This window comes from Chenopodium album, chromosome 13, assembly GCF_948465745.1.
Source record: "Chenopodium album chromosome 13, dcCheAlbu1.1, whole genome shotgun sequence".
Taxonomy (NCBI): Eukaryota; Viridiplantae; Streptophyta; class Magnoliopsida; order Caryophyllales; family Amaranthaceae; genus Chenopodium; species Chenopodium album.
Genome location: NC_137846.1, coordinates 4,503,614 through 4,519,358, shown reverse-complemented (window position 1 = coordinate 4,519,358; position 15,745 = coordinate 4,503,614). Strand labels below are relative to the sequence as shown.

The window sequence follows — 15,745 nt, the reverse complement described above, 5'->3', positions numbered from 1 at the left end:
ACAATAAATTGGTGTAAAGACGTAAATTGTAATGAATTACTCACTCCGTCTCTAAATTACATTCCTACTCTCTATTCTGTGAGGAATAAATGCTAGAAGTAGGAATGTAATTTAAGGGGAGGGAGTAGTAGTTTTCCGAGATTCTTCTAATGTTCCTAATAAAAAGGAAAAAAAAAATAGTGTAGTTTGTACACTTCAGCATATACATGTGAAGAAATAATTAGACAGCAAATTTTTATTTTTTGAAAGAAATTCAGGGGGAAAAACATTTATAAATGTAATGACTAGTGATGCAATGTAGGTGGAAGTTGTTAGTAGCCCACCTAAAGGCCTAGTATATAGTATGTGAAGGCAACAAAAATGAGAAAGCATTGAAGACTAAGAAAAACCTACTCAAACGTTAATAACACCGATTGACATGTGATTTTGACATATATTCGTATATTAGTCATTGCTTTTTATATATGGAGATGAAAAACAAATGGAAAATACTTCGTATATGTCAATTCTTATTTATTAGCAGTACAGAGAATCTAATAATAGCAAAGTAAAGAGATTGCAAGTGTACGATATCATTATGAGCTTCATCTAAACCCTTCTTCCAGAAGGCTTGCAATTAAATGGTGATTGATTTAATTTATGAGCTATTTTGGTAGAGAGTAGCTATTTCAATGCTACCACCACCTTCCCAACCCTTATGGTAAACTACTCAGCAGTGAAAACACTTGTGCACGCAGGCAGTAGGCGTAATACTAATTGCATTAGGAATTACTCCGGTGAAAAGAATTTTCTAATGTATTCTCTTTTTTGTATCTAATTGTGGGTTTTTACGTCAAAGGTAATTATGTTTCACTTAATGTGTTAAGAGGTCGTGTTTACAAGCAGCCATTAGACCTTAGCTAAGTTTCCCTAGGCACATATCAAGTCCAAAAAAATCACGAAATATTATATTCTGTAGCAAAATTTGACATGTATATTTTCCTTTTTAGCTCCATAAGCCATTACAACTATTAGCCAGTAGGCCACGTATATGAGTATCAGAATTTTTGACTTGTTTACATGAGATATATCAAAATACAAAGATCCAAAGAATATTTGTAATACATTTGCTTCAATCTGAGTTAGGAGTATCTCAATTGGGACCTCCACCACTCTAACTTGAAGCTGCAGTTCGTATGCAACCTGCTTCTGTTTGTGGGGAGTAGTCGTTTAACATGGACTCGAGGTGACTTATTTCTTTAGGCATCGACCCAGTAAGGACCTGTTTCCAAGACCATAAGATGCTTTAGCAGAATGCTGCTTATAGTAAAGGCTGTAAAGCACTAAGAAAAACGTACAAAATATGCTTAAGTGGAAGTCAGAGTTGATGACATCCAAAAAAACATCAACAATACAGGCCAAACTCTACGTAGGTGACAAATTACAACAACAAATCGACATTAGCCAATACCTCGTAACCACTGTCAGTTATAAGGACTTCATCCTCAATCCTTATCCCAACACCTTGATACCTGCATAATATACAAATACAACCAATTAGTCACAACCTTGGCATTGGCAGAAACATCCATGAGGGCACTAGTTCAGTTGATCAAAAACAGCTTTGAAACATTTGGGTCATATGACCACTGCCAAGATATATTCATATACTACGAGGTTTACACAGGAGAAGTGATACAGAACTTCATGAAGAACAATTCCACTCTCTCATATTGACTTTATGACAATTGGAAATCAGTTTAAGGACTTTGTTGAGATGGAAAATATACATATACCCTAACAAGACATAGTTGACTCAACTCGTAGTAGTTGTTCTCAAATCAACATCTTATGTGTCTATAAACTTGAAATTTCTGGTCAAATATAGAATATAAACAAGTTCAGTAAGAGACTAACAAAAGATTCTATAAGTAAGACCACAAAGATCACAGTTTAATAATAACCACAAATCACAAATATAACAGTCGAATCCTTCAATCAAAGAAGGAATTGGATCCTCCCCACCTCCCTCAAAATTGCCTACCCCTGATCCATATCAAATGTGAAATTTTATATCATTCTTCCATCCCTTCCCACTTAATAATTAATCCTCTCGCACAAATACAATGCTTAATTGAGAAAATTACATAAACACTAACATCCTGCCCAAATAGCCAGCAGCTCCACATTTACAGTAGACCCAGGGCCACAACAGATCATAAATACATCAGCAATAGATATGGATCTCATCTTAAATCTTAAGAATAATATAGGTCATGGCAATTACAAACAGACCTCTGCATTCCATAGCTTTTCCTTACTTCAGGCCTTAATGAATAAAAATTACAGTAATTCTAAACGGCATTGCAACAAGCAACAACTAGTTTATTGACTGCCTCATATGCGAACAACATTTAATCATACAAGTAACAAAATCAAGACATAAACAGATGCAACCTAATACTCCATCCATACCTTTACAAGTGACACATGGTCATGCACAGAGATGGACACATACATTAGTTAACTAACTAGTAATACTTCATCAGTTTTTTATTTTTAAAGTAACAATTAAGATTGCATAGCTATTATAATGTGACAAATAATATGGAATAAGAAAGTTGGTTAAGTAATTACATAATAAGGAATGGAGGGAAATACCTCTCAGGAACACTGAAGGAAGATGGAATATATACACCTGGCTCAATCGTTATAATCTGGAGAAAAAAGCAAATACAGGAATTTTATCAAACAAAAACAACACATCTCCAGTGCATTCCATTCAACAGACCAAGCCCCATCTCATGTCACAAACAAGGGACAAAATGTACCATAAAACACAGCCTGGGCAAAATTACAGGGCTGCTTTCTTGTTAGCGATGTGCGGAGGGGAAAGAAAATCAAAGATAGAAAAATCAAGGTTAAAAAATAGTCTACAACTTACAGCCCCTGGCTGTAGAGGACGATCAGTGCTGATTGTAGAACAATCATGTACATCCATCCCTAGATAGTGTCCTACACAGATCAGAAGCAAGTGGTAAGAAGTCAGAAGGTTCATATGTGGAACATATGTTTACACTTGCCAGTACAAGAGCTAACTTGTCATAAGTCACAGTCCACTACGTCTAATAAGAGTAGCCAGAGATACCTATATTAGTTGGATTGAGCTGATGGTATGTTCGGCTACTGCTCGCTCTATTTTTCAGTACTCCGATATCTTTCAGTCCTTTGTAGAGTTTCTGAACCTGCAATTATACAGAGCACAGAATTAGTTAACATACATCAAAAGTGTCATTACCTAGTCAACAGATGGAACTCTTAATAATAGCATATTGGAAAGAGATTAAAGAGATAAGTAACTGCTTGTTAATATATCGGTACAGACTGTCCTTTACATTTGCATAACAAAAATACCTAATTATATTATTATACTACTTTAAAAATCAGATAGCATGAAAGTACTAATGCAGATATGTATATCATACTCCATTTCCTCGGAAATATGTCTCACGCTTTATTGTCGTGGACTTGAAAAAGCTGCCTAGTAGAAACATTAAGTGGAATTATTTTAAGAGGAGCATCTCTATTACAGAAAAGGTAGAGAATTTACAAACTCTAAGATAGAAACTGAGACGCTTATTTCACAATAAGAGACAATGATTAATAACCAAGTGATGATGCGAATGTACATGGAATTATGAGGTTTTAGTCAAATTAACTATAGCTGTCTAACTTGTCTCAAAGCAACATGACAAGGTAGCATGGGATAAAGCAGGGTAATCAAACCACTGGCATATATTCTTCAGATGTTCTACTAGCTTGTGACTTGACAATAAAGATGGAGCTACATTTGGTCAAAGAAGTTGATCAATTGCCGAATATAGGGTAATTATCAAATATAATACAGTCTTTATAGTATAAAATATTTCAAAATGAATAGCATATATACTCATGCTCCCTCCCCAAAAAGAAAAAGATAATTTGGGTATTGTATCTGCTTGTGAGAATATCATATATCTGACAAACATCGCTAAGAGTGCCAAGATTAGCAAACACACAAATTTCAAGCCTGAAACAGGCAAATAGAAAATAAACACCACACAGCACATACCGATTGCTCATGTATTTGTCGTATGCTTACGCCAGGTTTGCAGAGCTTTATACATTCTTTATTGGTCTCCAAAATAAGTTCATAAAGCTCAATCTGCAATTATGCGAAAAATGTCATCATCTGAGATTACAGCAATATACTTGAGATAATATTCCACTTTCCAGAATATAAAAGCATTGGAGACTTAGGAAAGTAAAATAAAAAGGATAAACTAATGGTTTACCATGGCATCTTGGTGAATCATTTTACAAGGCAGATAAGAAACGAAAAAAGAAGGATACAACTAAAAGATTTAGAAAGAAATATTGCATAAAATATCTTAGAATAGAAGTCTTGGAGGACCAAAACATAAGTAGAGTCAATCACTCCAATGCTGCTTTAAACTAGTCTTAAAGCCTCCTTACTTCGCAAAAATTTATGCCTAACACCTAGTCTCAACAACATAGGGGTAAGCATCCATACAGACAGACTGGTAAATATTTATTTATTCAAGAGATGGAGAAAACTTTCAAAACAAAGCTCCCAAGACATTAAGATGAAACAGATTACATACATGAGCAGGTGAAAATCTACCAAAGGGAGGCCATGTGCGAGTCATATCACTAACATAGCCATGAAACTCACATCCAATATCCATAAGTACAAGTTCCCCATCAATAACCTGCAAAAAATATATTGCTTCACAGGATGCAAAATATGCTTAATTTTTAAAAGGATAAGTAACAAGATGAACTCACTTTACGATCATTTCGAGAATAATGTACCACGCTGCCATTAGGACCACCACCCACAACAGGGTTGAATCTGGCAACAGTAAACGAAACAGAAATCACTCCAAAATTCCAAAAATCTTCAGTGCATAGCTGAGGGCCAAAATTCAGCATATTAGAATGTAGGAATTCGGCACATCAGCCAACAAGATTTTTTATACTATGTAGTACGTACATTTAATAGCACAAATTGCAAGGTAATGGCTACTACACCAGGAGAATCTATAAAACAATATAAATCTTTGGTATCATCCCAATTACTAGACAAGTACACACATTTTAATGACCAATAAGTCAACCAAGATTATCACTATTGACATCTTCCTTGATAAAGGTAAAATGGTTAGGCTAAAAATCAGAACTGAACTGACATGCATAAGGTTCATAGTATAATATATGTATAAATATAACAAGAGGGGGGGGGGGGGGGGGGAATGTGCAATTTCTTTCTCCAGTTTTTTTCCCTTTTCTTCAGAGGGGAGGGGGGATGAAATTGGAACATTTCACGTGAAAACATGACAATACAAGAGTCACAACCACCTTATGCCTGACTGCCTAAGCATGTTCAAAAGGGAGGAAAAGCTTACGCCATTCTTTGGGCACCTCTCATTTTGCATTCATATTCCACCTTTGCAGCCAACATACCTTCATGTGGATATATCTTTGAATGAAACACAGTCTGCAACTGAGCCTACGTATGAAACAAAAATGGCATTGATTTCAGACAATTAGCAAAGATAGTCACATCATTTACTACCAAATGATATTGAAACTAATCAATCATAGAAGGCGGAAGCATATTGTGAAATATGACTATGAGATAGATACTAGTTTAGTGGTTTTTGAAATACTGTCTCAACAGTTTGATTGATTGCCAAAAAAATGCAAGAGAAGAAACACAGTGGGAAAGACAGAATCAACATGACATAAATTACAAAATCTTGGCCTCGTGTAATGAACTGACTTTGGTCACCCAGTAGAAATCAATATAACAGCACAACTTTCTGGTTTTACTAGAAAATTAATAAAGATGAAAGCTTTAAATTGATTGATAAGGAGAAAGGGTTACAAGGGATAATGTAATAGCTTAAGGCTATTAATCTTCGATAGTGAGTTTAGCTCACAACTCTCCAATAATGGCTTTAGGCCATAACTCTCCAAAAGTTTTACACCAAATTTCTGCCTATCTTCCTTCTACCACTCTCTACCTATTTATACTACTTAGCTAAATGGTTCAGCTTTAATTACTCACTTTACTACCCCTTTGTCACTATCCTAATATGCCAACTAGTGGCTGCACCCCTTTAGTTTCTGTTGCTTGGTATGGTTGTGCCTCACCACCTTGTTTGAGATAGTGGTCAGAGGTCTCAGACTCTGTCCTTTTTCTCTGCTGGCTTTTGTTTGTATAAGACACAGGTGGCTTGCTCTGATTTGTTACACCTCGATTAGAACTTTTCAGCTTCTCAGAAAATACAAGCAATCCTGATAATCCAGAATTTGAGGAAAAAGCAGAGCAAGCCATAAATCTAGAGAAGACATGGTAGCAAAGACAAACAGAAACCACCTAGTTTCACAGGCTCATAGACAGCAGCATCGCCATCCCTGCAGTAGCACCACTTCTAGAAAGATTTTTCCTATATAAACAGGCACAGAAAACTTGCAAGTGAGAGAGAGATTACCTGACAAGCAATTGAAGCAGCCTTTCTCATCAACTCAACTTCAGCTGGTGATTTGAGCCAACGCAACTCATGAGTGTATTTAGAAAGATCTTTCACTTTGCCTTCAACAACTGTCTTTAGAAAAAACTCCGAGTCTGTGTAAGTTCTTGTAGCAGTTTTCACATTATGAAATACTTCAGAAGATCTTCCCAAAAATCCTGATAGCATCTGCATGCGTATGTGGGTCAATGGATGAAGGATTTATTATGAAAATTACAGCTATAAGGAACCGATGTAGAAACTTCTCTTATGCTACATGTATTTTGCCTTTGAAGTAAGTACCTCTAGCTTCTCACTAGTGTAATCCAAAAAGTAACATGTCAAACAAACAGCAATCCATCCCAGTGTCCCCCCTTTAATGTCTCCTAATACAACACCCACAAATCAATTTGAAGGGAAGAGAGAAAATTTAGATCCAGTTTTCTGCTAATGAAGATGAGCAGCACGAAAAGATTTAAGGTAAATGACACAAAAAGTTTGACAAAATACCTGTCGAAGTTCACTAATGGGTTTTGCCTGATCAGCCTTGAATATCTCCAGTGCCTCATTCACGCCAGCGGTATTCCCTTCCCAAGTGACATCCTAGTATCAAGCAGAAAATATTTTCACGAGGTAACGAACTCAACGTATCGGAAATACATAACAGCATCATGATTATGCTGTCACTTTTAGAACCTTAACTCCCCATTCTTTTGATTAGGATTGCAGAAATTACTAGATTACATGTTGGAGGTCTGTTGTACATACATGAAGTGTTGGCTCTGGCATGAACATACACAAACCGATATCATGACCTAAAACAGCTATGCCACCCGGTTGCTGACAGCCAGTGATATACAGATAGTCAGCATCTTGCCGAAATGGGTAAGGCACAACATCAGTCATCATCTTCACCGGGGCAGCTGCAATGATGGCAATACTCTTCTCAGGGAGAAGCTCTAACAATTTCTTTCGTCTGGAGATATATTCATCACAAGTTATACCAGGAGTCATCTCCCCTTCTTTTAGCAACTACAACAATATAAAGAAAATTATCAATTGCTTTTTCCCCTCGAACAGGATAAATTGAGAGTCAAAAAAGCAATACCTCAGGATGAGAAGCTGCGGTTGGCTGACCCGCATCAAAGATCTTTGTTGAACAATATGTCCGGCATCCATTTGCCTAGAAAACCAAAATACCCAACACACAATAGCATATTTGAGATAGAGGGATCACTGACTTATTAAATTTTGGATTTTGATATAATAACCAACTTCTCCTATGAAAAGTATGCTTGTATAATAACCAAATTTGGATTTACAATCAGAATCTAAATGTAGAAAACTGTCATTTGGTCCATTTCTATAATTATTACTTTGTAAATCATAAGTAATTTCTAGATCAACAGGTTCGCATCGTTTCCACAACAAATCAGTCCAATCCCAAGGTCAAATTGCGATTCTACAACTTAGCTGCAATTGTGTAAAACTGAACTCTAATAATCCAGACAGAAAGACAAAGTGATGATAACATTTACACAAGACATTATGTTACACAATAGAAACTGATTCCTGCACTTCAAATAACAGAATTGAATGATGGAAACAATCACAAAATAATTACAATTGAATATGATTGAACAGCAGTAGAAAACAAAAATTGAGCACTCACCTAACTGCAGGAAACAGAAAAATCAAATCAATATAAAAAGAATTAAGTAGTTTATATAAACCCAGAAAGATTGGAGCTTCAGAATTATAGTAATGAACAAGTATCTATACTGGGAATTTTATTAATTTGACATTATTTGAAAAAAAAAATACCAAACAAATTTACATTTAACAATGAAGCAAAAATAAGCAGAATCTGAAATCAGAGAAGGGTTGAAGCGCAAGAAACGTACTTTGTTGTAAAAATTTCTGTGCAACAATCTTCTGGTAAGAGACTGCATCATTTATGGAAATGGTAATCCCTAAAATGGGGGATTACTGGATTTTGGTTGAAGAAACCTCGTAATAGCACTTCAGATTCTAAAACCCTTTAATTTAGGGTTTAAGGCTTTTTTTTTTTTTTTTTTTTTTTCTCTCTGCGGTGCCTAGGTGGTGTCACTGGTGTGTAATGTATCTTTGGAAGTGGGCAAATCACAACGCATAGCATCCCTTCTTTAATCGGGATAAATTAATCAAACTAGCATTAAATTTAACACTGGTTTCATCGTTTGACATATATAAAAAAAAATGGGATTTTTTTTTTTTTTTTTTTTTTTTTTTGCGGTAATTAGGCATTTCTACTCACAATTTATTTCATATGGTTGTAAATAATTTAAAACAAAGGTAATATGTTTGCAGAATTCAAAAAAGATGTCGTATAATCGAAAATAAATTAGATAAATAGTTTAATTTTCATACATATTGCATCCTCATACAGTGATGAAATGGAAGGGGAGAGCAGTAGAGCATTACATTTTCAATTGTTAAAATAATTTTTAATCAATAAAAATATAAAGTCAATTTAATAAGTAAACTAATTCAAGTTTAGTATAGGCGAAGATAATGGGTGGGTAGAACACTACTCTTAATAAGAGTATCTCAACATGAAGATAAAAAAAATTTAATCTAACAAGGATGAGATTATGTGAAAATTAATTTCGGACAAAATTTCCCTACTATTTTGAATCATTTTTCTCTACAATGTGCTTGAAACTGTACTTGGGAGTTAATACTATGTCAAAGGATTTAACATCAAACTATCAGAAACCACTTGGATTCAATGGCCAAGTAAATTACAGTACATAAGATGATAAGATCAATCTGGAAAGCACAAGGGTAACAAGTTGTTTGCAATTTTGCATACAAATACATATTGCCTAACCATTAAGTTAAAATGTATTAATGTTACATAAATCGCCTAAGAAACTCTTTGACCTCATCGATATAAGGAGGTCTTGTAGGAATTATATGACCAGAATCGTGCTCGATAATCACTCTGCATCCATCTTCAAAATATGATGATAGATCTCGGCTAAAACCAGATGATATTTGCCGATCACCTCCATCCTCACTTCCAAAAACATGAAGCGAAGGGAGAGTAATGGATCCTTTTTCATGTCCTGCTAGATTAACAGCAAATCCAGAACATAATATTACAAATCTGAAACCAAATTCAAGGTCTAGTCTTCCTCTCTCAGCACACATAAGAGCCACCATAGCAGCTCCCTGTGAAAAACCCAAAATGCCGTCAAAGGGCCCATCCTTAGAAACAACAGATGTCAGATACAATAATGACTCGGTAAATCCCTCAGTCTGCTGCTGATACTGAAGTGGATCAAAAGGCTTTTCAGTCCTTTCCCAATGAGTTGCTTCCTTCTTATGGAAATCAGGAGCTACCAACCATGCATATTTCTTGCTGCAATTTTTAGTAGGTGGGGAATAGTCATGATGAGGAGGACTTAATATGCACTCCTTATCTGGTTTATGAGGTTGGTATATAAATGGTAATTCATGGGGAGCATTCACAAAAACAAACTCTGCCAAGCTTTTCAGTTTTTTTGCCAACGAGGCAGTTCTTCCTTTAAAACTAGAAGCATTCTGACGAAATCCATGAAGACACAATATCCGGAGTTTCTTCGAAGGCCCTATACTTCATCAGATGGAAAACCATAACAGAGTTTAGTGGCAGTTGTAGCATTTACTTTCTAAACGAAAGAATAATTATCAATTCATGATGAAACAACTTTGATCCAGAGAGAATCAACTCATCAAGGTGTTCAAGTGACCTCATATTAGACAGAACCCATTTCTTTGTGTAACCATGGAAATAATCAATTACTACAATTGTGGTGTGCAAGTCAATAGAAAAGTCCGAAGATGAAACCTTACCAGGAATGCAGGGTAATTGAGAGTGGCTTGCGCTAAGAGGAGTTGGGCACTCAGTGGGAGCCGTTCCAACATCGCATGCCAGAATTACTTCAGGACTATTATCATCCACTAGAGGAACAGACTGGACAACTTTTCCATGTTTCTGACACAATTCACAAGCATATTGGGCATTCTCCTTCTGTAGAATCAAGAATCGAAGCTTTAAATGGAGTACAATAATTAAACAATTGAAGAGAAACTGATAACTATGAATGATGTATGCAAAAGTAGGTGAATATGATAATTATTCGCAATCAATGTCAAGATTTACCAGGCAAAAGCTCAAGTTTAGGACATTTCAAAAAGTCAAGGAAAATGCTTGTATAAAGTGGGAGTGTTGTATACAATAGACTAATAAACCTTAAATCACACATTAAGAATAACTTTGCAAAAAGGTAGCTTTAATAATTTGAGGTGATTAAGCCTGTTGTATCCGAGAGAGATAATGGAGGTTTCTTGTGAGCTGATAGGATTCAAGGGCAGTGAGCTAAAATTCAAATGATATAGTTCTTCCCAGCATTCACTACAAGAATACATCTCATCCACAGCTTAGGGACTCTAGAGATCATAGGACCACTTGACCATAATGCCTTCAAGACAAAGTCCCCAAGACCATCCCTAAACAAGTGACATGCTTTCCCTTTGACTTCTTTTCAGGCATTAATTGGTTCTCAAGGATCGAGATCTACGAAGGAGAAGTTAGAATTTTACTTTGTAGCAAATTTTTAAAGATATCATTTTAAATCTCTTAGCATAACATATTTCCCTCCAATCATCCGCATTATTGACACTTATTCAAAAATCACCCAATATGCAATTAAAAATCATTCTAGCCTCAAAGCATAACAAATTTCCCGTAAGAACGCTCTATATCGAGTGTAGTGTGGGGACTATAAAGTATAAACCCTACCCAATAAAAATCCATGGTGACTTTATAATCTCCACCAAATAAGCCATCCTTCAACCAAAGCTCATTCTTAAAATGGTATCAGTCTATCAGATGGGTAACACTGTAAAAGGATGATTTAATTTGTTGAGTAAAACTGTTATTATTCATTATCCTTACCTGACAATCAATGCAGACCAATACAAGCATCCGACAAAATGCACAACGACAGCATGAGGAGTAATCATCAAAAGAGGTCCCACAAAGGAGGCATTTACCCATGATATGTTTACTTGAACTCTCAACTGAAATCCTACCAGAAGCATACACGGCGTCAGCCAAATAGTATAATAGCATTATGACTAAACAATAATTAATCAGAATTTCTAACAAAAACTAAGTGAAACTCTTATGTAAGACAGGCATGCTGCATGCATATTAAAACAGTCCAAGACATCCCAATTTCAGTTGAATATTATCTTATATCCCGATTAAAGCAACTGCCCCCAATAACCAGCAAGATGAGCACCTAACCAAATTTTTGTGAACATCATTTTAGAAAAATCAGACAAGAAACAGATTTAACAAGAGTCCAGAAAAATAATGCATTCTAGATATTCACTTAAACAGCAGCTGATAAAAGTACATTCTAAGATCGTGGAACTGGTGAATTTAAAGGCTAAACATAATAGATATTGAAGAAGGCTCAGACCAAGAAAAGGCTTACCGGGGGTCATAGACAAAGTTTTTTCCTTTAAAAAATCCACCATCGGGAAATTGTTCAAGGTAACGCTGTATTCCGCCATACAACTGCAGTTAAACTACATTGGGTCATGAAAAGTCTCTTACACACAAAGTATGAACAACGAATTAACAAGAAGGCAACAATAACAAGACAACAAACACTAGCTAATGAAACAAACATAGGTACATATGCCAACCTGAAATACATTCTCAAAGCCAGCACCTTTCGATCTTATGTAAGCAGATGCCATCTCACACCTTATTCCTCCTGTACAATACCTGCAGCATAAATCAACAAGTTGAAGTAAGGTCAAAACAGAGATGGGAACATTATTTAACAAAAAAAAAAAAAAAAAAAAAAATCTAAAAAAGACATCAAACTAGACTCTAGATGTAACATGAGAGCAAGAACCTAGCAGCAGCACTCTTTCTTATAATAAAACTTTACTTCAGTTCAAGTAACAGCTCTTCATAGATAAAAAGATGAGCCCTAATTTACTTGACATGGAGGCAAGTAGCATAACCAAATTAAAGAGATACTGTGTTTAGCTAACTTCATCATTTGTCATTGAGTTGAAGTTTTGAAGAGCATCAGCATTCAGCACCATCACAGGATCAAAGCAGAAGTTCTATTTTATAACAGCTCTACAGAGCATCAAGTCTTTGGTGGAATTTAAAATGAAGCAGGATACTGATACTAAAGTCCTGAGACTTGATGCTCTACAAGGAATATAGTGAATATTAAGCTCTACAGGGAAGCTGTGTAATGAGAGGACTGAAGATCAACCTTCAAAAGTTTGATTTGTTTGTTTGATAAATCTATGGCCCATTAAGTGGAGTCCTGGAGGAACAAGCAAAAGGGCCTTAATATTCACTATATTTCCCAATGATACTGAAGAGGAAGTAGTCTTTAGATTGATGGGGCTGTAGCTAAAGGTGATGATTTAAAATATTTGCATAACAGCTAAGGCAGTTTTCCCATTCCCCTTGGGATGACAGTTTATTCAGTATAAATGTATAATACCTTCATAAGTTCTACAAAGCACGAGCTTCAGCATCAATCTTACCTAATGTCTCAAAAATAACCCTGCTTGGGATGCAGTAGGCAGATTGGATGCACGAACACTACTAACCCTAATCCTAGACAGAACAGAGAGGTGCCCACGATAGTCTTGATCTAAAATGCAATAACGTTAATATCTACTGTTGAATATTGATTTAATTCATTGAGACCCAACACCAAGACATGGTGATCTTTTGGCTCAACAGAAAATTAACAAATATAGGAAATGAACTCAGAAGAAGAAACCTCAATCTTGAAAATGTTTTATGTAGAAGAAGATTCAATTGACAAGGCCTAAAGGAATATTTAAGATAATTGGGTCAATGCAGACTTATGAGGACAACATAAACCAGGTAAAAGGAGAGTTTGGAGACAAAAAGATCTTCTATACTTTGGAAACCCGAACTTTCCAACATGGTAACATATAGCCTTCATAGTTTATAGAAACATTGTTCTACATTGCTAACCAACCCCCCTACCCCCAGAAAGAACTTAGTAAAGATAAAGCCTTCAAACTTACATGAGGACGCAATTGCCACGCAGTTTATCAGCATTACTATCTATCCAGGCAGGCAAATCACTATACTGCCTTGTAACAGGATCCAAAGTTTCAACCTCTGGAGATTCAAACTTCCCAATTCTCGTCTCATACAAGTTCCTTGCATCTAGTAAAACAAGCTTTTTAAAGTCGATTGGCGACTCCTCTTTCAAAAGTTTTCCTTCCAAACACAACAAATTTCATATTGCCAATTAAGTACCAACAATTGCCAATATACCTCAAATAAAAATGACAAAACAATTTACAACATAAAGACTACTCCACCCCACTTATATAAAACCACATTCCTACAATCCTACATCGCGACTACTTTTTTTGGGGGATTAATTTGTACGCAGTAGTATGACACTTATCATTGATGATTATAGTATTTCGAGAAAAATCCGTAAATTATCAAATGTTGCTGATTAAATTGAGACTCAGAAAGTATCATTCTATACTCACCAATCACCATATATCATTTAAAACAGAACTAACCTGGAAATGCAATCAATATACACAACTAAAACCAAAAACATGAACAATTCTACACATTAACATCAAAAGAGCAGAAAATTTCTTCAATTCACAAACAATCAAAAGAGATACGAAAATACATACCAGAATTCTGAAGAACTGAGTGAAATTCAAGCGCAGAAAGATGCCGCCCAGCATACGAAATCGAAGGAGTCTTAATCAAAGGATTCGACGAAAGAGTGACCAATTCCTTAACAATTCGAATAGAAAGAGAAGTGAAACCGCACTCTTTCGCAACCTCCATACTCAAGGGTTCATCGCAGGAGGCAAGCTTGAAGTCAGTACCTTCAAAGAAACCGCCATAACTGTCGAGGAGAGCAGCGATGTGGTTATGGAGGAGAGAGAGTTTTCCACCGATTGTGACATTGACGCCTTGAGGAGCGAGTCGAACTCGGCCGAGTAGACCGAGTGACGAACAATTTGACTCGTAAAAGGTGAAGAGTTGGTTTAGGTTTTCGATGGGAGAAGAGGTGTAGTTGTAGTAGAGTAGGACTCCTTGTTTTTCTTCTTCTTCCTTGGTTTCGGACATTGATGGAGTTGTTCTCTCTGTTTCTCTCTCCTCTGCGTTGAGCTCAGCAATGGCGGCCATTGATGGAGAAGAAATGGTGAATTAGAGGGTATGGGACTATGGGCTAATGGGTTGCTAGAATGCTAAGCCCAGAAATGTAAAGTCAATTAGAAATGACTAGAACAGAAAATGAGAATGTATAGTGCATTAGTTTAGTGCCTATAGGTATTGAGTCATGTCGAGCTAGCATGCCTAAAGATTTGGTTAAAATATTAGAATCACCTAATCATGATACGACTTATTGGGTTGTGTCGGAAGTTTTTAAAGAGAGGTTGTAATATAATTGGAGGTAACGTGCTAAAGTCAAATTTCAAGTAATAAAATGTGATACATAACGTCAACAAAAATGTAACTTAGACATAGTTTAAAGCACACATACTTCATACATAGTAATGTAAAGTTGTGTCTCCTTTGGTCCTTCCAATATGACTAACATGGCTTCATACCATCTAATGTCACAAGTACAAGTCACAACATACTTACTTTGCTCTCCATAAGTTTTACACCTAACCTTAATCCTCATGATTCTAACTTTTGTATCAAAAATACTCCAACTTAGCATTAACTCTTTGCCTTAATCTCAACCAACACTACGAAATCATCCACAAACACCACGGTATCTCATCTTGGATAGCCTTTGTTACTTGTCCAAAACTGGTGCGAAGAAGAATGGAAGGAGTGAAAAAATCATCAGTGTAAACTAATTGTGAAAGAAAACTCTCGTGTTACTTCTCCACAAGTCCTAGCATGTCTCTTTCATCGTAATACATGACCTTTATTTATGTCAATATACTTGCATGGTAATCCCTTCTTCGTCATAAGACTCAAGGCACAACAAAGCACATATATTGGTACCTTAGGTAAAACACAAGGTCAAGAATGTCAGAGGAACTAATCCACCATGTCAGATGCTAAACACAAGGTCAATTAACTA

At 35.9% G+C, this 15,745-nt stretch overlaps 2 protein-coding genes across 2 annotated transcripts; both read right to left on the bottom strand.

The window, feature by feature from the left end:
* Positions 1-958: 958 nt before the first annotated feature.
* Positions 959-8,634, bottom strand: LOC145576038 (intermediate cleaving peptidase 55, mitochondrial-like). Its single transcript, XM_081633826.1, has 14 exons — positions 8,462-8,634; positions 7,666-7,740; positions 7,326-7,589; positions 7,068-7,160; positions 6,540-6,746; positions 5,448-5,551; positions 4,828-4,894; positions 4,644-4,751; positions 4,091-4,183; positions 3,128-3,224; positions 2,924-2,994; positions 2,641-2,696; positions 1,451-1,511; positions 959-1,261 (listed from the first exon to the last, which is right to left on the bottom strand). The coding sequence occupies exons 1-14, from the start codon at positions 8,510-8,512 to the stop codon at positions 1,154-1,156; spliced, it is 1,455 nt and encodes a 484-aa protein (XP_081489952.1). The 5' UTR covers positions 8,513-8,634; the 3' UTR covers positions 959-1,153.
* A 632-nt stretch (positions 8,635-9,266) lies between these two features.
* Positions 9,267-14,922, bottom strand: LOC145574322 (rhodanese-like domain-containing protein 6). Its single transcript, XM_081632078.1, has 7 exons — positions 14,328-14,922; positions 13,689-13,887; positions 12,303-12,384; positions 12,089-12,171; positions 11,542-11,674; positions 10,437-10,614; positions 9,267-10,192 (listed from the first exon to the last, which is right to left on the bottom strand). The coding sequence occupies exons 1-7, from the start codon at positions 14,830-14,832 to the stop codon at positions 9,453-9,455; spliced, it is 1,920 nt and encodes a 639-aa protein (XP_081488204.1). The 5' UTR covers positions 14,833-14,922; the 3' UTR covers positions 9,267-9,452.
* Positions 14,923-15,745: the final 823 nt, after the last annotated feature.

What these genes read in the sequence shown, in the direction of transcription:
- LOC145574322 (XM_081632078.1), bottom strand. Translation starts at nt 14,832, where the DNA reads ATGGCCGCCATTGCTGAGCTCAACGCAGAGGAGAGAGAAACAGAGAGA. An exon ending in CTCAGTTCTTCAGAATTCTG is followed by an intron (nt 13,888 to 14,327) that starts GTATGTATTTTC and finishes TGTGTTTGGAAG; the next exon opens with GAAAACTTTTGAAAGAGGAG. An exon ending in TGGTCTGCATTGATTGTCAG is followed by an intron (nt 10,615 to 11,541) that starts GTAAGGATAATG and finishes TTGATTCTACAG; the next exon opens with AAGGAGAATGCCCAATATGC.
- LOC145576038 (XM_081633826.1), bottom strand. Translation starts at nt 8,512, where the DNA reads ATGATGCAGTCTCTTACCAGAAGATTGTTGCACAGAAATTTTTACAAC. An exon ending in CCGCAGCTTCTCATCCTGAG is followed by an intron (nt 7,590 to 7,665) that starts GTATTGCTTTTT and finishes ATATTGTTGTAG; the next exon opens with TTGCTAAAAGAAGGGGAGAT. An exon ending in GTAGATTTTCACCTGCTCAT is followed by an intron (nt 4,184 to 4,643) that starts GTATGTAATCTG and finishes GCATAATTGCAG; the next exon opens with ATTGAGCTTTATGAACTTAT.